The sequence below is a fragment of the Oreochromis niloticus genome, linkage group LG23 (genome assembly GCF_001858045.2).
Source record: "Oreochromis niloticus isolate F11D_XX linkage group LG23, O_niloticus_UMD_NMBU, whole genome shotgun sequence".
Lineage (NCBI taxonomy): Eukaryota > Metazoa > Chordata > Actinopteri > Cichliformes > Cichlidae > Oreochromis > Oreochromis niloticus.
The window spans coordinates 14,040,686-14,064,133 of record NC_031986.2 but is presented as its reverse complement, the minus strand read 5'-3'; the positions used below and the strand labels follow the sequence as shown (position 1 = coordinate 14,064,133).

At 39.8% G+C, this 23,448-nt stretch overlaps 2 protein-coding genes and 1 long non-coding RNA gene across 6 annotated transcripts; all 3 read right to left on the bottom strand.

Moving 5' to 3' along the window:
• Positions 1-7,676: 7,676 nt before the first annotated feature.
• LOC109199904 (OX-2 membrane glycoprotein-like) lies at positions 7,677-17,705 on the bottom strand. Of its 2 annotated transcripts, XM_019355233.2 has the most exons (6): positions 17,589-17,705; positions 14,845-15,183; positions 14,271-14,585; positions 13,361-13,463; positions 12,912-12,962; positions 7,677-7,816 (listed from the first exon to the last, which is right to left on the bottom strand). In XM_019355233.2, exons 1-6 carry the CDS (start codon positions 17,641-17,643, stop codon positions 7,687-7,689), a joined length of 993 nt encoding a protein of 330 aa, XP_019210778.1. In that variant the 5' UTR covers positions 17,644-17,705; the 3' UTR covers positions 7,677-7,686. The 2 variants fall into 2 exon arrangements, with proteins under 2 accessions (XP_019210778.1, XP_025758560.1); XM_025902775.1 differs by lacking the exon at positions 12,912-12,962.
• LOC109199906 (uncharacterized) lies at positions 9,133-12,404 on the bottom strand. Its single transcript, XR_002060165.2, has 5 exons — positions 11,936-12,404; positions 11,129-11,207; positions 10,387-10,544; positions 9,930-10,016; positions 9,133-9,548 (listed from the first exon to the last, which is right to left on the bottom strand). It is a non-coding gene; the product is annotated as an uncharacterized LOC109199906 (long non-coding RNA).
• Positions 17,706-18,388: 683 nt separating the features above from the next.
• LOC100711632 (OX-2 membrane glycoprotein) lies at positions 18,389-22,636 on the bottom strand. 3 transcript variants are annotated; one of them, XM_019355232.1, is made up of 7 exons: positions 22,538-22,636; positions 20,975-21,313; positions 19,764-20,081; positions 19,648-19,686; positions 19,439-19,565; positions 19,203-19,253; positions 18,389-18,950 (listed from the first exon to the last, which is right to left on the bottom strand). In XM_019355232.1, exons 1-7 carry the CDS (start codon positions 22,590-22,592, stop codon positions 18,821-18,823), a joined length of 1,059 nt encoding a protein of 352 aa, XP_019210777.1. In that variant the 5' UTR covers positions 22,593-22,636; the 3' UTR covers positions 18,389-18,820. The 3 variants fall into 3 exon arrangements, with proteins under 3 accessions (XP_019210777.1, XP_025758544.1, XP_025758543.1); XM_025902759.1 differs by lacking the exon at positions 19,203-19,253; XM_025902758.1 differs by lacking the exon at positions 19,648-19,686.
• Between the last annotated feature and the right edge of the window lie 812 nt (positions 22,637-23,448).

The window sequence follows — 23,448 nt, the reverse complement described above, 5'->3', positions numbered from 1 at the left end:
TGGTGATATTCACCGCTTTTGAGGTGGCCACGATGAACCTGTGAAATCAGTACAACAAAATGAAAGACATGACATTTCCTGTTGCCACTAGGTGGCGCTCTACGTATTCCTGACAATGGGCATATCAATCTGTTCAGGGCGGGTCTGACATCATCCCTGTAAAATCTGGTACTGATCAGATTGGATTTCATTGAGTTACACTAATTTGTTTCTTCATGGCGAGACCTCAATGTTCGCCATGCTGCTGGGGTCACACCCTTCAGCGAAAACTCACAGTTTTCTCTGTAAACCAAGACCAACTCCTTAAGGCTTTCCTGGAGAAATTTGAGGGCTGCAGATGTCACCCATTACAATACTGTACCCAAAGTGTAAAACATGACATTTCCTGTCCCACTAGGTGGCGCTGTCCCTGGTGTCAAATATGGCAGTTTGAAATATGTTCAGGGGTGGAGCCTTATCATATGTGTCCACTTTGGTCAAGGTCGGACCATGTATGCAGAACGAGAGGCAATAAGATTTCATGGCGAGTCATCGAAATTCGCCGTGGCGCCACGGCCTCACAGTAACCGAAAAACTCAAAAGCTCCGCAATTTAACATGGCCCAGGTGTGTAGTTGACACTGACCAAATATGAAGCTTGGACGATGAAATTCCAATGAGGAGTTCGCAAAGTTCCGAGGCATGGAAATGGCAAAATTAGAGCCAAAATGTCACTTCACTCCAAATGGCGGACTTCCTGTTGGGTTTAGGACATGCCCATAATAGACTTTTATGTGCGTCTCCGAACGCTAGATATGTGTTCCGAGTTTTATACATGTAGGTCATACCCATCTCGGGGGCTCGCGTTTCTCATTTTTCTAGGTGGCGCTACTGAGCCAATTTTCCCTGGACATGTCTACGGACATTAAAATACGTAAATTTTCACCAGACCTGACGCGTCTGCAAAATTTCATGAGTTTCGAGCATGTTTAGCCCTCAAAAGGCCGATTCATTTGCCGAAATAATAATAATTAAAGCTGCAAGCAGCGATATGAGGGCCCTCGCACCCCCGGCGCGTCGAGCCAAGCCCAACACCTAAAACCAGCGCTTCCGATCTGATGTCACATTGATGGAATTCATGCATTTAACCACCAGCTAAAATTTCATCTCATTCAACCATTATTATAGTCGTCCCACTAGGTGGCGCTCTAACCATTACTGACAAATGGCATAACAAACATTTCCGAGCTCGAGTCTCATCACGCCTGCGACCTTTGGGAGAGATTGGACATTGTGTTTTGAGCGACAGCAGGTTACTGCTTTTTGGCGAGTGATTGAAACTCCACGTGCCGCCATGACCACCCCGTTTCCCTGAACGTAAAAAGCTTCGCAATTTAACATCACCAAGGTCTTTAGATTCCACACACAGGAGATCGCGTAAATCTAATGAAATCCCTTGGAGGAGTTCGTCAAAGTATGAGGCCTGAAAAGAGGGGAAAATGTCGCCAAATTTACACATTGATTTTAAAATGGCTGACTTCCTGTTGGATTTGGGATATTGCTCCAAGAGACTTTTTTGTACATCTTGATATCTCCAATAAGCTTGCCAGGTTTCAAACTCATACATAAAACACAGAGCAGGGGCTGTTGTTTTGAAATTTTGTAGGGGGCGCTGTGGAGCTATTTTGCGCTGTTCAAGGAAAATGAACATATAAAAAGAAATCCCTCATCACATTAGAGGTGTGCGCCAATTTTCAAGACTTCTTAAACTTTCCAAGCCCCTCAAAAGCTACTTCATCTTTCATGGTGAACCGCGATGCCACCAGGGTGCGCCGTTCAGTTTAAAGTCACAATTTTCTCACTGAAGCATCACGAGGACTGATGTTAATATTCACCGCTTTTGAGGTGGCCACGATGAACCTGTGAAAATCAGTACAACAAAATGAAAGACATGACATTTCCTGTTGCCACTAGGTGGCGCTCTACGTATTCCTGACAATGGGCATATCAATCTGTTCAGGGCGGGTCTGACATCATCCCTGTAAAATCTGGTACTGATCAGATTGGATTTCATTGAGTTACACTAATTTGTTTCTTCATGGCGAGACCTCAATGTTCGCCATGCTGCTGGGGTCACACCCTTCAGCGAAAACTCACAGTTTTCTCTGTAACCCAAGACCAACTCCTTAAGGCTTTCCTGGAGAAATTTGAGGCTGCAGATGTCACCCATTACAATACTGTACCCCAAAGTGTAAAACATGACATTTCCTGTTCCCACTAGGTGGCGCTGTCCCTGATGTCAAATATGGCAGTTGAAATATGTTCAGGGTGGAGCCTTATCATATGTGTCCACTTTGGTCAAGGTCGGACAATGTATGACAGAACGAGAGGCAATAAGATTTTCATGGCGAGTCATCGAAATTCGCCGTGGCGCCACGGCCTCACAGTAACCCGAAAACTCAAAAGCTCCGCAATTTAACATGGCCCAGGTGTGTAGTTGAGACTGACCAAATATGAAGCTTGTACGATGAAATTCCAATGAGGAGTTCGCAAAAGTTCGAGGCATGGAAATGGCAAAATTAGAGCCAAAATGTCACCTTCACTTCCAAATGGCGGACTTCCTGTTGGGTTTAGGACATGGCCATAATAGACTTTTATGTGCGTCTCCGAACGTTAGATATGTGTTCCGAGTTTTATACATGTAGGTCATACCCATCTCGGGGGCTCGCGTTTCTCATTTTTCTAGGTGGCGCTACTGAGCCAATTTTCCCTGGACATGTCTACGGACATTAAAATACGTAAATTTTCACCAGACCTGACGAGTGTGCAAAATTTCATGAGTTTTCGAGCATGTTTAGGCCCTCAAAAGGCCGATTCATTTGCCGAAATAATAATAATAATAATAATAATAATAATAATAATAATAATAATAATAATAATAATAATAAGAAACAGAGCAGATACAATAGGGCCTTCGCACTTTTGTGCTCGGGCCCTAATTAAAGCTGCAAGCAGCGATATGAGGGCCCTCGCACCCCCGGCGCGTCGAGCCAAGCCCAACACCTAAAACCAGCGCTTCTGATCTGATGTCACATTGATGGAATTCATGCATTTAACCACCAGCTAAAATTTCATCTCATTCAACCATTATTATAGTCGTCCCACTAGGTGGCGCTCTAACCATTACTGACAAATGGCATAACAAACATTTCCGAGCTCGAGTCTTATCACGCCTGCGACCTTTGGGAGAGATTGGACATTGTGTTTTTGAGCGACAGCAGGTTACTGCTTTTTGGCAAGTGATTGAAACTCCACGTGCCGCCATGACCACCCCGTTTCCCTGAACGTAAAAAGCTTCGCAATTTAACATCACAAAGGTCTTTAGATTCCACACACAGGAGATCGCGTAAATCTAATGAAATCCCTTGGAGGAGTTCGTCAAAGTATGAGGCCTGAAAAGAGGGGAAAATGTCGCCAAATTTACACCTTAATTTTAAAATGGCTGACTTCCTGTTGGATTTGGGATATTGCTCCAAGAGACTTTTTTGTACATCTTGATATCTCCAATAAGCTTGCCAGGTTTCAAACTCATACATAAAACACAGAGCAGGGGCTGTTGTTTTGAAATTTTGTAGGGGCGCTGTGGAGCCATTTTGCGCTATTCAAGGAAAATGAACATATAAAAAGAAATCCCTCATCACATTAGAGGTGTGCGCCAAATTTCAAGACTTTTTAAACTTTTCAAGCCCCTCAAAAGCCACTTCATCTTTCATGGTGAACTGCGTTGCCACCAGGGTGCGCCGTTCAGTTTATAGTCACAATTTTCTCACTGAAGCATCAAGAGGGACTGATGGTGATATTCACCGCTTTTGAGGTGGCCACGATGAACCTGTGAAAATCAGTACAACAAAATGAAAGACATGACATTTCCTGGTGCCACTAGGTGGCGCTCTACGTATTCCTGACAATGGGCATATCAATCTGTTCAGGGCGGGTCTGACATCATCCCTGTAAAATCTGGTACTGATCAGATTGGATTTCATTGAGTTACACTAATTTGTTTCTTCATGGCGAGACCTCAATGTTCGCCATGCTGCTGGGGTCACACCCTTCAGCGAAAACTCACAGTTTTCTCTGTAACCCAAGACCAACTCCTTAAGGCTTTCCTGGAGAAATTTGAGGCTGCAGATGTCACCCATTACAATACTGTACCCCAAAGTGTAAAACATGACATTTCCTGTTCCCACTTGGTGGCGCTGTCCCTGATGTCAAATATGGCAGTTGAAATATGTTCAGGGGTGGAGCCTTATCATATGTGTCCACTTTGGTCAAGGTCGGACAATGTATGACAGAACGAGAGGCAATAAGATTTTCATGGCGAGTCATCGAAATTCGCCGTGGCGCCACGGCCTCACCGTATCCCGAAAACTCAAAAGCTCCGCAATTTAACATGGCCCAGGTGTGTAGTTGACACTGACCAAATATGAAGCTTGTACAATGAAATTCCAATGAGGAGTTCGAAAAAGTTCGAGGCATGGAAATGGCAAAATTAGAGCCAAAATGTCACCTTCACTTCCAAATGGCGGACTTCCTGTTGGGTTTAGGACATGGCCATAATAGACTTTTTTGTGCGTCTCCGAACGTTAGATATGTGTTCCGAGTTTTATACATGTAGGTCATACCCATCTCGGGGGCTCGCGTTTCTCATTTTTCTAGGTGGCGCTACTGAGCCAATTTTCCCTGGACATGTCTACGGACATTAAAATACGTAAATTTTCACCAGACCTGACGCGTGTGCAAAATTTCATGAGTTTTGAGCATGTTTAGGCCCTCAAAAGGCCGATTCATTTGCCGAAATAATAATAATAATAATAATAATAATAATAATAATAATAATAATAATAATAATAATAATAATAAGAAACAGAGCAGATACAATAGGGCCTTCGCACTTTTGTGCTCGGGCCCTAATAATAATAATAATAATAATAATAATAATAATAATTAAAGCTGCAAGCAGCGATATGAGGGCCCTCGCACCCCCGGCGCGTCGAGCCAAGCCCAACACCTAAAACCAGCGCTTCCGATCTGATGTCACATTGATGGAATTCATGCATTTAACCACCAGCTAAAATTTCATCTCATTCAACCATTATTATAGTCGTCCCACTAGGTGGCGCTCTAACCATTACTGACAAATGGCATAACAAACATTTCCGAGCTCGAGTCTCATCACGCCTGCGACCTTTGGGAGAGATTGGACATTGTGTTTTTGAGCGACAGCAGGTTACTGCTTTTTGGCGAGTGATTGAAACTCCACGTGCCGCCATGACCACCCCGTTTCCCTGAACGTAAAAACCTTCGCAATTTAACATCACAAAGGTCTTTAGATTCCACACACAGGAGATCGCGTAAATCTAATGAAATCCCTTGGAGGAGTTCGTCAAAGTATGAGGCCTGAAAAGAGGGGAAAATGTCGCCAAATTTACACATTAATTTTAAAATGGCTGACTTCCTGTTGGATTTGGGATATTGCTCCAAGAGACTTTTTTGTACATCTTGATATCTCCAATAAGCTTGCCAGGTTTCAAACTCATACATAAAACACAGAGCAGGGGCTGTTGTTTTGAAATTTTGTAGGGGGCGCTGTGGAGCCATTTTGCGCTGTTCAAGGAAAATGAACATATAAAAAGAAATCCCTCATCACATTAGAGGTGTGCGCCAAATTTCAAGACTTTTTAAACTTTTCAAGCCCCTCAAAAGCCACTTCATCTTTCATGGTGAACTGCGCTGCCACCAGGGTGCGCCGTTCAGTTTATAGTCACAATTTTCTCACTGAAGCATCAAGAGGGACTGATGGTGATATTCACCGCTTTTGAGGTGGCCACGATGAACCTGTGAAAATCAGTACAACAAAATGAAAGACATGACATTTCCTGGTGCCACTAGGTGGCGCTCTACGTATTCCTGACAATGGGCATATCAATCTGTTCAGGGCGGGTCTGACATCATCCCTGTAAAATCTGGTACTGATCACATTGGATTTCATTGAGTTACACTAATTTGTTTCTTCATGGCGAGACCTCAATGTTCGCCATGCTGCTGGGGTCACACCCTTCAGCGAAAACTCACAGTTTTCTCTGTAACCCAAGACCAACTCCTTAAGGCTTTTCTGGAGAAATTTGAGGCTGCAGATGTCACCCATTACAATACTGTACCCCAAAGTGTAAAACATGACATTTCCTGTTCCCACTAGGTGGCGCTGTCCCTGGTGTCAAATATGGCAGTTGAAATATGTTCAGGGGTGGAGCCTTATCATATGTGTCCACTTTGGTCAAGGTCGGACAATGTATGACAGAACGAGAGGCAATAAGATTTTCATGGCGAGTCATCGAAATTCGCCGTGGCGCCACGGCCTCACAGTAACCCGAAAACTCAAAAGCTCCGCAATTTAACATGGCCCAGGTGTGTAGTTGACACTGACCAAATATGAAGCTTGTACGATGAAATTCCAATGAGGAGTTCGCAAAAGTTCGAGGCATGGAAATGGCAAAATTAGAGCCAAAATGTCACCTTCACTTCCAAATGGCGGACTTCCTGTTGGGTTTAGGACATGGCCATAATAGACTTTTATGTGCGTCTCCGAACGTTAGATATGTGTTCCGAGTTTTATACATGTAGGTCATACCCATCTCGGGGGCTCGCGTTTCTCATTTTTCTAGGTGGCGCTACTGAGCCAATTTTCCCTGGACATGTCTACGGACATTAAAATACGTAAATTTTCACCAGACCTGACGCGTGTGCAAAATTTCATGAGTTTTCGAGCATGTTTAGGCCCTCAAAAAGCCGATTCATTTGCCGAAATAATAATAATAATAATAATAATAATAATAATAATAATAATAATAATAATAATAAGAAACAGAGCAGATACAATAGGGCCTTCGCACTTTTGTGCTCGGGCCCTAATTAGAAATGCTACTCTGGGACTGAGAGAACTAATAGTGCTGCCTGTTGTGCAGTTAGTTTCCAAAACACGTTATTCATGGTTACATACAATTTTAGACTGATGTGGGCCAAAGCCTAGCATAGCCTGTAACGTTATTAGGACGGACACATTTTCTGAGTGAACTTGACTTTAAGTGACTTACAGGTTTCTTTGAAAAATACTTTCTTATATCCAGGTTCTTCCTTTTTGCTGCCGTCCTCCTCTCCTCCTTGCAGGTCCTCGCAGCGCAGGCTTGCCGCTGCTAAAACTAAACAGAGCTCCCTGAAAGGCACAGCCAATCACATTGGCCATATTTGTCACATGAGGTAGGACTCCAGTAGAGAACGTAATTTAACTCTTTCTGCACCGCTGGGTGAATGAGACGTTGACAGATCTTTTTTTTTTTCTTTCTATCGGGTTTGTTTTTCTTTACTCGAAGAGATCAAATTATTGGTGGGGACAATTCAATAATCGCTGGATATTGGTGGGGACATGTCCCTTCCGTCCATGCCAAATCTACGCCCTTGCACCAAATACATTAATTTCTTTATCTCAATAAACCATGTTCATTTCTTCCAAATGATCTCTCCTCACTGAATTCTTACTACTGTTGACTAGAAATATCAGGTATGAATCTTTGTTGTTGACACAATCCTCTTTATTTGGTCAGCCAGTGAGTTGATGCGGTTTAGTTCATCTCTGACTTTTAGTTTTGATTGATTAATGCTCTTCAAACAGTCTTTTTGCTGTTGAAGGTGAAGCTTTCCTGTTGATGTTTTTTGGCGTTTTCTTTGTAGACGTCCGTTGCCTGAGCTGCTCGTTCTCGTGGTTCATTAGAGGTGTTTTGTTCCTTCAGTTAAAAACAAAATATGAGATCATTACTACTCTCAATAAGGCCACCATATTTCTAAAGCATCTGAATTCTGTTCATTATTTTAAAACAATATGTAACAATTTAAAAATACATTTAAAATGTATATTTAAATAAAATGGTACAAAGACAAAAAAAAAAAAAACAAATATTAAAACTGAGTAATTTTAATTCTATAAAAAAAAATCTCATTTGAATTTCATGCCAGGAACACATTTCAGAACATTTGGGACAGAGACAAAAAAGACTGAAGATATTATGTAACACATACAAATATCTGTAGTATGTTACAATTAATAAGGTAAATTGGGAACAAGTCTGTAACAGAATTGATTTGTGTCTTTGGAAGCGTGGTCAGGCAACAGCCTCTGTTCTCTGAAATGAATACGGCAGCATGGCTCAGGTCTACAAATTTGAATCTGAACAAACAACAACACTTCTGGAATAATGTTTGCCCAAACATTGTAGGGTTTCCACCATCTGCTGTATTTTAAGATTCAGAGAATCTGGAGATATCTCTGCACACACTGAGTGACCACACTGTAAAAAAGAAAATGTTGAGAAAACTTAAAATTTCAAGGCAACATGATGCAAGAGATTTTTGAGTTTTCTCAACTTTTGCCAACTGTTGTTGACTCAACTAAGATTTACAAGTTCTGCCAACTTGGATCTTCTTGTTCACCTAATTAGGATAATCCTGGAAGTCTAACGAAGAAATTCTGGTTTCAATGCCATGTATTTCTGCCTTCACCAAACACAGATATTCTTGTTGAGTAATCATACAATTCTTACTCCAGTGAGTTGAAAATTTACCTATATAAACAAAGGAAAATGTATGTTGTTATTATACTTGAAAAAACACTTAATAAATAGATATAGAATAAAACAAAGCACAATTCAATGTTATCTAAAAGCTTATTTATTTTGTTCAACAGTCTTTTCAGTACATTTCAGAATGTCATGGGTAGTAGGGTGAATTTCTGTTAAAAAAAACAAAAAGAAAGAAAGAAAAGAAATAACAAACAAACAAAAACGTGTTGCCAGTTTCTTTTGGGTGCTTTGAGCACCCCAGCAGAGACGTTAAAATTCCAGAGTCCAGAACCAAAAAAGAAAAGTGTCCAGCAACTTAATAATTCATGCACACACACACACACACACACACCCTGACCGTCTTGTAAAAGCTGAACATAACTATTGCACATTAAATAGGGTAGTGCCACAAACGATTGCCTATGCACCCAGACATTGACATTTTACACAGGCTTACTATGATGAACTATGGAAGTTAAAAGGTATTAGAAATGTTACCATCAATGAAGAGGAAACTAACACTATAACAAATCTTTTAAAATACTACAAGACAAATTTTCACCATATATTCTCAACAATACAGATTCATCTGACTAAAATTTACATTTCGAATAATGATTTATCCACTTCACCTTCATATTGTCCGACCAGGCCAAAATAAGATGGCCTGAATTGCTTCAAAGGTAAAACTCATCTGCTTTGGGTAATCAATGTTGAGGGCATACAGAAGGCCAAAGAGGTGTGCCAGGGCAGTAGAGAGATCTGGAATGTTATGTAGCACAATGTCCCCTTCCAACACAACTGGATGTTCTCGCACAGACGTATCAGCATCGTCATCTTGTAGGATGGTGAGGATGGCAACTGATGCACCGTTCAACACTGGTTCCAAAATGTCAGTGTCCTGAAGAAAAGTAAAATAAGAATTATTGAAAGCTAAGAAAAACTAAAGACAAAACAAATTTCTAAAGATTTTAACTTTAACCTCTATACCATGCTGGTCGTTTGACCCATGGAGGTTTTAAGAAGAAAAAGCTTATTTTTTTTTAATTAATGCCACCTTGTGAGTTTTGTACAAAAATATTTTCTGCTATGGAACAACCACTAACAATGCCCAGCAGCTGCTCAGCAGAAAAAAAGGAGTGAGAGTTATGACAACTGCAATCCCCACTATAAAATTATCTGGACTGCACTGAGAAAGTGTACATTTCCATTTTGGATAAACTCATCCTTTAAAAACATCTCATAGCAATTAGTTTTACTTGCATTAGTTTTTTGTACTTACTAAGCACTTCAGGAAAACCTCTGTTGCATCTTGTCTTGAGGAAAATGGGCAGGCCTCTCAGTGCCCGTTGGACACAGTGTTGGATGTCTAAAGAGTGTTCAGTGGAAAACAAAAATTTCAATTAGTGAAGTAACATGGTGTACTATACACAATGCAAAATCAGAACTCTCATAGTAATGAGAGTAAAGCACAGGTCAGACCCAGCAACACGCAAAACGTACAACCCCCCCCCCCCGCCCCAAAAAAACAACAACACCACCATGTTAACAATTTTACTTTCTTTTTACAAATTAAATAAAATACTGCCAAATAAGAACAAAGCAATGACTCATGACATTCATTTTTACGGACATATCCACTGATGTGTTTTATTTGAAGCCAACATCTTTTTCAGTTTCTGTTAAGAGAAAAGTATACTCTCTTCTGCAAATGTCAGATAAAGGAGCACTTCACTCACCTGTTCATCAAGTTTATCCAGGAGGTCTTCCATCTCCTCACCAAGAGCTCCCTTCTTAGACCAGTACAGTTTCAGCAGGCCAGGCACAACTTTGTCAAGGGATGCATTGAAGGTCCCCAGGAGGTCTTTGCTTGTGATCCGATGAAATGTTCAGATATCTAAACAATACATTCACCAAAATATTGTCATTTACTCAGCACAGAAAATTCCTGGGTAGCTGTCTTGGACAGTCTGCACCATGTTATATGCCTGACTGTGTCATCAACAGCAAAACCTACCTACTTCAAAAATCTCTCATGAATACGTCTTTTGCACTGGAATAGAAACACCTCCCACAAAACCCAGTATCAATATGAAAATACATATTATGTTCTAAGTTGCACCAAAATCTGTGACCAATCAGATTCTGTGACCTGCCTTAGTATTCTTTCCCTAACAATCTCAGACTATAGAAGTCCTATTTCTAGCACAAAAAGAAAAAAAATACATGCTAAGTCAAAATTATGAGATTGCCTTTCTGTTTCACAATTTCGATTTAGCATGGGGACTCTTGTACTGGCAGAAATGTTCAGGGTAAGGATTTCAATATAACACTGGCAAGGGCCTTGACTGGAGTGGTAGCACAAGATAATAAAGTTGGCCAATGCATTACCCCAGCAAATACCGTACTGCTTCAATATAAGTATAAATCATGCCCAATTTGAATAATAATTAAATTATAAATAAATTAGGACAGTCTTACCTCCTCAGAGGAAAACAGCGCAGGTCATCTCTCCTGGACCTCAGATACCATAGGCTGACACTCCACGACCTCTCTCCGCCTGAGAGAAAATGTTTGCAATAATGAAACATTTCAATATAATGTAGAAAAAAAAACGAGAAAAAAAAGTTACGGATCGGACTCCACGATCCTTACTGCGCACGTGCAAAGTCGGACCGTACAGATCGCGTCTACCCGTGGAATTGTACATAAAATCAATACTTAACTCCACCAACAAAAAGGCTCTCAAAACAATACAATACTTTCCACAGCTTTGAAGGATGGGTCAGGTGTATCCTTCGTGGCCCACCCTATGCCAGAATTCATAGCGCGGCCCAGCCGATTCTAGTTTCAAACAATGGCGGCAGCCACTTAGTTTTAATATTACTCTTATTACTCTTTCTGGGTCACAAAGTAAACTTTTAAGGTATTTTCAGGCGAGAATGTAGCTGTGTAAATTTCAAATATCTGCTCAGTTTATTAAGACAACACATTTTTGCAAAAATGCTTCTACGTTTTCGGAGACGTCTGTTACCACCAGCTTCGATAGCTAGCTGGGGATTCAAGGCTCGCTAGAGCAGCGAGAACAGCGAACTCCTGGCATATCATTTTCAACCCCCCGCGCGGTCCTTCGCTAGCTTAAACATGATATATAAGTCCCTTAGATGACTTAAATATGTTATTGTTTGGCTTTTTTTCAGTGCTTTACTCGTTCCACCCTCCTGGGTCCTCAGGAGGATGCAGCCTAGCGCTTGTAGAAAATCCTAATAACAGATGTCGTTAGCTTACCTGCTAGGGCAAATGGCCGGCAGCTCCCGCACCTGTCCAAAAAATGGTCAAATAATACACTCCAACTTCAGACCAGGTAAAATCTGTAATGGTCGAAAAATTGTAATTTTCATCCAATTTTGGCCACGTTTGTTCAAAGTTTCTTAGCAGGTTTTCAGTTCAGAACACATCGACAAACCACTATCACACAGTCTGCTCAGACTCGTTTGGTCTAGTTCAAACTTATTCAGACCACGACGTGTGCCAGTCACCTACGGGGTTTCCCACCGGTTCCCAGCTCGACTCAAAAAATCTACTCAAAAGTTGATAATCTTTGTTATGCTCGCTAGAAAATCTTAGTTAGGACAACAATGGAAGAAATTTGTTGGGCAGACAAGCTATTTTAGGTTGTAAATGGAAAGTTTTATTTCTAAGTCAGTTTAATTTGAAAACTTTACTCAAATCAACAATTACTAGTTATCGTTTTTACAGTGCATCATCTTTGGACTCTCAGGCTTCACTGAAAACAGACAAAGCTGTGACAGTGAACAGAACACCCGTAAATATTTAAACCATGCAAAAAAAAAACAAAAAAAAACTAGATCAAGGAATAGCGCCACCCTCTCTGGGAACATGGGACTGACACAAAGTCTAAACCTGGTGTGTGGTCTGACCAATCTCCACCTGAAATTCATCTTAGAAATTATGGACCACATCCTCAAAGTTATAGAGGAGAGGGACCATCCGGGGTGGATTCGTGCACATTGTATTGGCTAATTGAACATCAGTGAAGAGACCATTAATGCTGAAACATGTAGACAGATTTGGGCGCAAACAGCTGGAACACATCTGCTAATACTAGTTTATTTCTACTACTGTATGTGCAGCAGATGTTTGTGGCTGGATGTTCAAAAACATTTAGTAAACTTAAATGATCTTTCAATGAATTACTGAAAAAATAACAAAAAGAATATGAATAATTATCAAATTATCTTACCCGTCAGTCTTATTGTTTGACTTTTGTGGTGTTTTGCTCTTCTCAAGATCCCTGAATAAAAGAAGAATTTAAGGTTTAAAGTTTAAAGTTTCAATTCCATCCATCCATCCATTCGCTTCCGCTTATCCTTTTCAGGGTCGCGGGGGGCGCTGGAGCCTATCCCAGCTGTCATAGGGCGAGAGGCGGGGTACACCCTGAACAGGTCGCCAGTCTGTCGCAGGGCTAACACATAGGGACAGACAACCATTCACACTCATATTCACTCATACATTCACACCTAGTGGCAATTTTGGATAAGTTTAAAGTCAGTACTATAAATATCTGCAGATATTGGGGTGGGTTTAGGCACTAAGAGTCATAAATCATTATCATATTAACATATCCAGGAATGACACCATATATTATCATATTAACAAGACGACACATATTAAACCACATGTGAAAGTTACCTCTGCTTGTCTTTTTCTTTAAGCAGAACAGTGACAAGTAGAATTACACAACCAAGGACCATCACCCCAGCTACGGCAGCTAATACAATTATCCAGAAGGAATCTAAGAGAAAAGCCAGAAACATATGACACCAAATAACACGGAACATTAATCATGGATAAAATAGAAATGCAGAATTACTAATGCTACGTTCACACTGCAGGTGAAAGCGCATCAAATCCGACTTTTTTGACCCTATGCGACCCATATCCAATCATTGTATGGCAGTGTGAACAGCACAAATCTGATATTTTCAAATCCGACCTGGGTCACTTTCATATGTGGTACTGAATCCAACACAAGACAGACGCCAATTATCAGCGCCGGAGAAGACATCGCGAATGCTTCCTGGCCATCCAGTGAAACTGTTGGGAAGACAACGTTGGAGAAACGTGAACATTTTATTTGTACTGTATAATCTGCAGATTCTGACAGAAATCTGCAACTATCCTTTGAAGCACCGCTCCTCTAAAACAGCAATAAGGATAATTATTAGGCCATATGTAAATAACAAAATAACGTTATGACTTAAAGCAAAATTGGGAAACGTAGAGTCAGAAACAAGTCTTTATATTAAGGGCCATCAGTCAAACAATACTGTGTGGTCTGGGTCTAAACAGAGCGCGTTGTGTGTGACGTCTTCTTTTGCGCATGCGGGCCGCTTTGAGCGTTCACACTAGAGCGCGTTTGCTGTCGCATTTTATTTGTAGTGTGAACAAGCAGACAAAAAAATCGGATTTGATCAAAAAATCGGAATTGAGCATTAAGACCTGCAGTGTGAACGTAGCCTAAGTTCATTGATATTAGGTCTCAGTCAAACTGACCCAGATATCATCAGTCTCCAAATCTGTGACTGAAAGAGTTTCTCACCATATTCATGATCAGACGTCTGTTGGACCTCAGGAATCGTCACCATCACCTCTCTGTGAGGAGCAGAGAGCACTCGTGCTGCACATCCCACCTGTGTGCTGTTGTTACGTGAACCTGAGAGCACAGCTGTAGTGGTGACAGTGAATGTAGCGTTGGTGTTGGACACACTGACAGTGTTGTACTGTGAGAAGCTGAGGTCTTGTTGTGAGACACTGAGTGTTACAGTGGGAGCAGGTCGACCAGTGGCTGAACAGGAAACAACCCACTCTTCAGTAGAGTTTGACTCTCTGACATCAACAACAGGTTCATGCAGCTCTGTGAAGGATCAGGAAATATCATCAACATGTTCTTACAAAGGCCCTGCGACAGACTGGCGACCTGTCCAGGGTGTACCCCGCCTCTCGCCCTATGACAGCTGGGATAGGCTCCAGCGCCCCCCGCGACCCTGAAAAGGATAAGCGGAAGCGAATGGATGGATGGATGTTCTTACAAACACACCAGCTGCTAACACATTTATGTCCACTATGTTTATTTGAGGTACTTCTTGTTGATTAAAGAAGGTAAAGGTTCTTACCATAGACCTCAAGGCAGGTTCTACCAGTGAAGGAGCCTTCAGGATAAGTGTTAAACAGACAGTGATAGCAACCGCCCTCTTGGTCAGTCACATTCCTGATGACTATGGAGCAGTTCTGTAGGCCAGTATATTTAAACCCAAATTTATCTGTAAAGCCATCATTCACTCTCGGACCAAAGTACTTGCTGAAGGTGGCAACATTTGTCTCCACATCATTTGAGCTTTTCTGCCATGTGACCTGAAGGACATCTTTAGTCTCCAAGAGCTGACAGCTGAATTCAGCATCTTCTCCCACTGCTGCCAGCACAGTCTGCTGTGTTTGGATCACTGCTGTTAGAGCTGCATGGAGAAAAAAATGAGTTAGAGATGTGAAACTGAGAGGTATTGATGGGAGGACTGAAACAATAATTCAGACTAAGGATTAGGCTTTGTTTTACTTAGGGCACTAAATATTAACAATAAATCAGGTTTCATCTATGTGAATAAAATAGTGTACTTCAGTGATACCTATCAGTGTCTAACAATGCCACCTGTGAAATCTGGCATGAAGAACAGGTCCATGAAGCTCAGTAAACTATGAAGGTTTTAAAATATAACGTGCATATCACACAGTGGAAATTTGTATTTGTCTTGTATATTGGTTTTATTCTGATTTTTAGTGTTTATTTATGAGTGTAGTTTTATTTGCATGGTTTTATTCTGTTTCTATTGCATGGCTTTTAGTCTTTTATTTGACATAGTTTTAATCCACAGCAGACTGGCTGCTGCGCGGTGTGTCCAGAATGCAAGCTGGGCTGGGATGTGATGGGCCCAGTGAAGGGACAAGAGGAGACTCTTCCTTGTCTGCCGGAGACGAGGCTGGCGTGGACTCCAGAGAAGGAATTCCTAGCTTGCTGGTGGACCCATAATGAACATGTGGCATAATTACATCAGGGGATTTTAGTGAATATAGAAAATTGTATTTTTACGGGTTTTAGAATTGTTTTATTTAGTTTTAGTAGATTGACAACATTTTATTACGTACGTTTTTTTTTAAGAGGTGTTTTTTTATTTATGCTCCCTGGCCTGGAAATAAACTGTTTCCAATCAGACCTGCTTCATCTCTGTGCCCTTGGTATCTGACTCGCTTGCTCCCCCTTGTATTTTAAAGAATCTTTCTCTTCAGCATGACATTCTGGCGCATCAGCTTTGGTGTCCGCGTTACATGCAACATTTTTTACAAGCAAGTCAACTTTTGGCTAACAAATGCTGGGTACACTATGGTTAAAAACAATAGGATTTGTGACAAGTGATTTAACTATTAAAGTCAATGTAAGTTGTGTGAATTCACATCAAAATGATGAGCCATCACCGTTCATGTCAAACTTAAAATGGGCTTATTGGTCCAAATATCGATCATGTTCATACCAATGCTGGCATGAACACTGCACCTGTAATGCAAGTGGACTGTGTTCCTCCACTTGTGTTTAGCTGTCCTGCTGTCATTTGACTCAGTGGCACTGAGGAGTCAGTGAGAAAGCATAGGATTGCATAGAAGTACTTAAATAGAAACACTGCAAACAGTTATTTCTGCTGGAAGGAAATTCTCTACTGTGACAACATCACCAACTTAAGTAAAGACATGAAAATCCATGAAAAAGAAAAAAAAATTGTCCCAGAACAAACTGCAAAATGAACAAAGACAGGAGGAAAGAAATCCCTCAGACAGACCCAGAGCCCTGAGCATAGAGGTCAGAGGTCACTGTCACAGTCCTTTCAGAGAGGGAAAGAATAGCCAGTTAGTTCATGTTGTGGTGAAAATAATGTTTCAGTCATGAATGATGTTGGACTTTCAGCATTAGTTCATGATGAAGTGTTACTGCTCATCATAGCTGTTACTTTAACAGCCTGATTACCTACAGACTATATTCACACATTCAAATAATACATTTGTCCCAGTGAGACATGCTCAATGATTTTACTGGAAATGAAAAAATAAATATCTCAAACACGAACTATGAAAAATATCTGAACATAATAACCTTATTGTGTTGACTGTTAAGTCTGTTTTATTTATACAGCACATTTACATATGGAAATGGATGCTGTGATGACTCGTAATGTAATCTCTCTTTATAAAGTCTAACTGTCGGTATTGGTACTGTCAACAGGGCTCTGTATTAACCTCCTAGTATTGATTGGCCATGTGGTACCACGTGAGAGCTTAACTCACATCCAATTGGTCTCTGCAGTTCCTCATCAACTAAACCACAACTGTAAAAGCTGTGTCCGTTAAAATAAACCCTTTAAATGTTTAAGTAACATTGTGTTTTGGCTGTAGGTCCGTATGGGTCCGTGTAGGACAGCTTCTGGGTTAAAATGACTGTGATCCACCTGTTAGTGACCTCTGGTGTAGATGTTGAAAAGCTTTTAAAAATTTATTTGCGCACAACATGTGCAAAGGTTTAAGCGTTTTTGTTTGTTTGTTTTTATTGTCAGACTTGGTGTAAATGCAGCTTTTATGTTCCAACGATGAAAAAGAAAGTTAATCAAGATCTTGCTTCATCCCAACAACATTTCAATTTAAGCTGATAACTTTCTTTAGTAACACTTCCTTAACTCTAACTTTTTACGCGTTTTATACATGTTAAAGTGATTTCTTCTGTCTATCGCCCAGAAACACAGGAACCATCTGTCAGATCACTTTAGAGTAAACTGACTCCAACAGATCAACACGCATTAAAGTCATACAGAGTAGCTCTCACCGTTTGAAAAAACCGCCAGCAAAGACAAGAGAAACGTCATTGCGCGTCCTGCCATGTTGCTTGTATACGCTGTTGTATACCGCTAAATTTCAAAACTTCAAACCGCACAAGACAGTCTCGGCCAGTCCATGTCACAGGGTGTGTAATGAGAGCAAGAAACTAAAACATGATCCCTCTCATTAATTACAGCTACATAACATATCATGGTGTTGACTGTGAAATCTAATAAGGTACTGATTTGATAAACATGTTACTATTTTGCAAACCCTCTCCCCTATTTAACATTTATTCCTAATTGTCCCCTTTTCAGTCTGCAGTGGAACAGACCAACAACTTACTTTCACTTTCGTTTCAAACTTGCACAGACAGACTGACAAATGTAAGATAAAACTCTTCAAACACCTCAGATTAAGATGTGAAACATTTCTAATCTGTTTAGACGCAGTCTATGCAACTTTAAGGAAAACATGAACTTTAAAGAAGGAGAAAGTAGGGGATAAAAATGTATTTATTTATTTAGAGTTTTGTCATAAGATAATAAAAACTCTTTGAGTAATATTTAGAGACAGAGTCTTTTAACAGTTGGAAAACTTCCTCAGTCAGTTTGAATCAACACTGCCATAATGCGCTCATTTTGTGTATAATAGATGCAAATCTGCAGCACACACTGAGTTACATTGGGAAATAAAGTTCATCTAAGCAGGGACTGACTGAATCTCACTGCTGCTCAAATCTGCAGAGTTCTCATTTAATCTGCACTGATGAGATCACTGACTTTAAGACAAGAGGAAAGAACATCACACACTTCACAGCTTATTTTACTGTTTTACAATCCATGTTACAAAATATCAAAACATTATAACCAATTACATTTTAACAATATGATAAAAAAAAATTAATGCCTCTAAAGCAGAATAACTATTATTTATCAGTTGTACATGTTATTCATTCAGCCCACCTCTTCCCTGTCTCCATCTCACAGACAGCTCAGTCAGAGCTCCATCCAAGCCTCCGTTCTGACGGGTCATCAGAGTCTAATCACCAAGTACATTAAATTCTCTATTTCAATAAATCATGTTCATTTCTTCCAACTGATCTCTCTTCATTGAATTCTTATTAGTGTTGACTAGAAATATCAGGTATGAATCTTTGTTGTTGACACAGTCCTCTTTATTTGGTCAGCCAGTGAGTTGATGCGGTTTAGTTCATCTCTGACTTTTAGTTTTGATTGATTAATGCTCTTCAAACAGTCTTTTTGCTGTTGAAGGTGAAGCTTTCCTGCTGATGTTTTTTGGCACTTTCTTTGTAGACGTCCGCTGCCTGAGCTGCTCGTTCTCGTGGTTCATTAGAGGTGTTTTGTTCCTTCAGATAGAAACAAGACATGAGTTCATTTCCACTTACACTATTACATTATGCCAACATATTTATTGAACCTTAGATTATTATGAATAATGCATAAATGAACGACATGGAAAAATTAAGAACTGGGATGCAAATTCACTGAAACACTTCAGTTTCATCAGGATGAAGCGAAGTTTACAGACAAGAAAATGAAAAGCAAAACTGAGAAAGAGAAAATCTTATAAAATATGAATAATTATGAAAGTGCCTTACTCATGAATGTCTTGCTTTGATTTTAGCGGTGTTTTGATCTTCTCGAGGTCCCTGAGTGATGAAAGGGTTTAAATGATTTAAATTAAATACTGCACAAACATATAAAACGTATTTACTGTTTTTTTCTGACAAGATTTAGGGCTGTGCATGTGCAGTTTTTTCATGTCAGAAAATCATTAATATATTAACAGTGAGAAACTTAGATTACGAGGAAATTATATTAAAGTGAAAATTACCCAGTCTTGTTGTGTTGTTTGAAATGTGCAACGAAGTCAGCAAAGAAATAACGAAAAACCACCAGCAAGATCACCAGTAACACTGCAACCACCGACACCACAGCTAATACAATGATCCAGGTGAAATCTGGGAGAAAAGAGGAAAACTGTGACTTGGAGCACCTTTGATAAAGCAGTTACAAATTACACACATTGGAAGACAAACTTACTGGATTCACTGCTTTGGGAAGTAATCTTCTCATATGATCCTAGAAACAGGAACCCAAATATTAGAGTGGCAGTGCAGTCATCAATCTATAAATCTGTGAATCTGAACGTTTCTCACCATCCTCAGTAGCATCAGGTTTCTGTTGGACCACAGGAGTCATCACAGTCACCTCTCTGTGAGGAGCAGAGAGCACTCGTGCTGCACATCCCACCTGTGTGCTGTGTTTACGTGAACCTGAGAGCACAGCTGTAGTGGTGACAGTGAATGTAGCGTTGGTGTTGGACACACTGACAGTGTTGTACTGTGAGAAGCTGAGGTCTTGTTGTGAGACACTGAGTGTTACAGTGGGAGCAGGTCGACCAGTGGCTGAACAGGAAACAACCCACTCTTCAGTAGAGTTTGACTCTCTGACATCAACAACAGGTTCATGCAGCTCTGTGAAGGAAAGATATTTTTAAAAAGTGACTATTAAATTTGGAAATAAAAAATCCAAATAAGCCTGTGTGTGTTGCTGATTTGTAGTAGTGCAGTGTTTTAGGCAATCACAGTCTATGTATAAATAGATTTACTGTGAAAAATGGTGTAAAAATTTCTCAAAAAATGAATGAACACTGCGAAAACAAAATATTATTCTTTTATCTAAAGTATTTTAATTTCTAAACAGAGTATTTGTGAATAAAGTATGAAAAGACAAATTTTAACAGACTCTTTCCTTACCTTTCTTTTGAAACCCTGTATACTAAGCACTAGGGGTGGAGGATAACCCGATACAGAAGAGTATTGCAATATTTTGCATGGTGATATTGTATCATTACAGGGACACCAAATATCAAAATGTTATTAAATAAAACAAAGAACTCTAGAAATACTACACAAAATGGCTCATCCCATGCACTATTCAGCAAAATTACATTAACGCACCTATATTGACAAAGCTATCTCCTAATAAACAGACACTTTTGAGTCATTATCAATGAGCACAAATCATGAGGACTCAACTCAACTGGCTGGATGTATTCTAGTTATATTCATATAGAATAGTAAGATTTTTCAGTATATTGCAAAATGTTAAGAATCGCAATAATATTCATTTGTGAGTGAAGTATTGTGATGATATTGTAACGAGGGGAAACTGGTACTTCCAAGCTGTACTGAACATTTAATATTTTTAATATATTTTATATTCTTTTTTTCCACATTTACTTTGCTTTCAATATTATTGCTATTAACATTAAATCAGACAAACACTATGTGTGCAGAAATGAAGTAAAGATTTTGCTTTAGGCATGGATAGTTTTCCTCCATGACTCTAGACCAGGTGTCCTTACCGTAGACTTGGAGGCAGGTTCTACCTGTCAGAGCTCCATCAGGATAAGTGTTAAACAGACAGCGATAGCATCCTTCATCTTGTGCCGTCACATTCCTGATGACTATGGAGCAGTTCTTTAGTGCAGGATTTTTAAACTCCACTTTCTTTGTAAACTCAGGATTCACTCTCTGGCCAAAGTACTTGTTGGTGGTTGCCACATTTCTTTCTGAACTTCCTGAGATCATCTGCCACGTGACTTGAAGGACCTCTTTAGAAAGCATGAGCTCACAGTTTAAGCGGGCCTTATCTCCCACTGCTGCCAGCACAGTGTGCTGTGTTTGTATCCCAGATGTACGACCTGCACAGAGAAAATGACATGACAATTATTAATGACTTAAGCAGCAAATGAACCACAGGCTGATTATAACCGTTTACGTCTGAATACACAGTCAGTGACTGAATCTGTCAAACTACAGTAACAGGTTAAAATGGGCCTAAACAATCCAGAATGATGATCTAGTTCCTTTACTTAATGAGTTAATAGATATTGCAGGTAGATTAAAAAAAAATAATATGACATTGATTCAGATAATAAAGTTAAATAAAGTAATTTAAATAATAAATAAACTATTCTATGAATGAAAGAGAAAGAAAAGCTCTCACTCCTGTTTTGCCTCTTATTTTTCAGGTTTTTATACTTTTACTATAAACTGTATTTGCTAAATTAAGTGACTTTATTGTTACTCTAACCACCTTACTACCAGGCTATTGCAAACTGGTGTAACAGCCTATTTGTGCTGTAAAAAACAATTAATATAAAACTGTATAAAAGTCTAGATAAAATGCAAGAATATACATTCTACAATTACAGGTGACCTATTAGTTAATAATTCAAACCACAAATGAGTTGCTCAGATTTGAGAGGTATTGGTCAGTGTAAAATGGCCTGTCATGATTGGTCAGATTCACCTGTGATAACTTTACAAATGCTTTTACACTTGTACATAGGAGAACACATTTGAAAAACTGAAAATAAAACCAAAGAAATCACTTCTGACAGGCAGCCAGGATGGGGCTGTTGTTAGGCCCCCTTAGCCCCTCCCACCTGTAGGAGGCAGTGAAGTGAGGGGATTTTCAAACAGCCTACATGCTGGTAGTTATACTTCCAGGAGTAAAACTTTATAAAGCTTTGGGTGCAAAGTCAGCACAACTTTTATATGTTTTATTACTTCTTTAGTCAGATTTGACTCAATATTCTGCACGTGTACAGCTAATGTCCCACTCACTTTTAAAATAAAAGTTAATTCAACTGTTGCTTCATATAAAGTATCCCTCAGTGTGCCTGCTCACTAACAGGATTTGCTTCTAAAAGAAGTCATCGAATTGAATTTAAGCTGATGATGTTCATTAGTGTCACAGTAACAAACTCCATCTTATTTACTAACTATCTGTAACTGTGTAACAAACCTGCTTTAACTCCTGTCTGCAGTGAAATGCGCTTTATACGCTCCCCACAGAGCAAACTGACTACTACAAATCAACACGCTTTAAAGTCATAAAGCAAACAGAGTATTTCTCTCACCTTTTGAAAAGATCGCCAGTAAAGAAAAGAGTAGTGTGATTTTACGTCCTGCCATGTTGTCTGCATGCCGCCAAAAAACGAAAAAAAGAAAAACAAAATTGAATCTTACCGCTCGATCAGTCCGTACCATCTCTGGGTGTGCACTGAAAACAACATAATAAATGATAACCCCTTTCATTAATAATAGCTACATGTCATATGACGGTGTTCACTTGGATATCTAATAAGTCAATGATCTGATAATATTTACTATTTTGGAAACCCTGTCTGCCTCTTTGCAGCACATTTATTCCTCATTGTCCCCTCTTCCTCTTCACAGTGCAGTAACACATCTGCGACTTACTTTCACTTTCGATGAAGTCACACAAAAAGAATGAATGTGCCCTTTGTTTCTCTAAAAGGAGACGCAGACTGTGTTGTGAAACATGCCTGATCTCTCTTACATGTACTGACCACATTTTGTCTATTTCATTCAACAAAACAGGAGCAGGTGAAGCTCGCAGCAGACGCTGAGAGATATTAGGGAATAACTCCGATCTGATAATGAATGACTGAATGTCACTGCGGCTCAAAACAGCCGAGGTTTTCATTCAGAGTACAGTGTTCCCTCGTTTATCGCGGGTGTTACGTTCTAACGATAACCCGGTGAAATCCGCGAAGTAGCGAACTTTATTTTTTTTCAATTATTATAGATGTTTTAAGGCTGTAAAACCCCTCACTACACACTTTACACACTTTTCTCAGACAGGCATTGACATTTTGGCACGTTTCTCTCTTGTTTAAACAAGTTCAAACCTTCGTAGAAAAATAAGTCCAGTATTATACAATGAAACCAAAGATCAAACCTGTGTTTTCAGGTCCACAACATGGGAATGGAGCAGCTGAGAGAGAATTTAACATTAATGAATCAA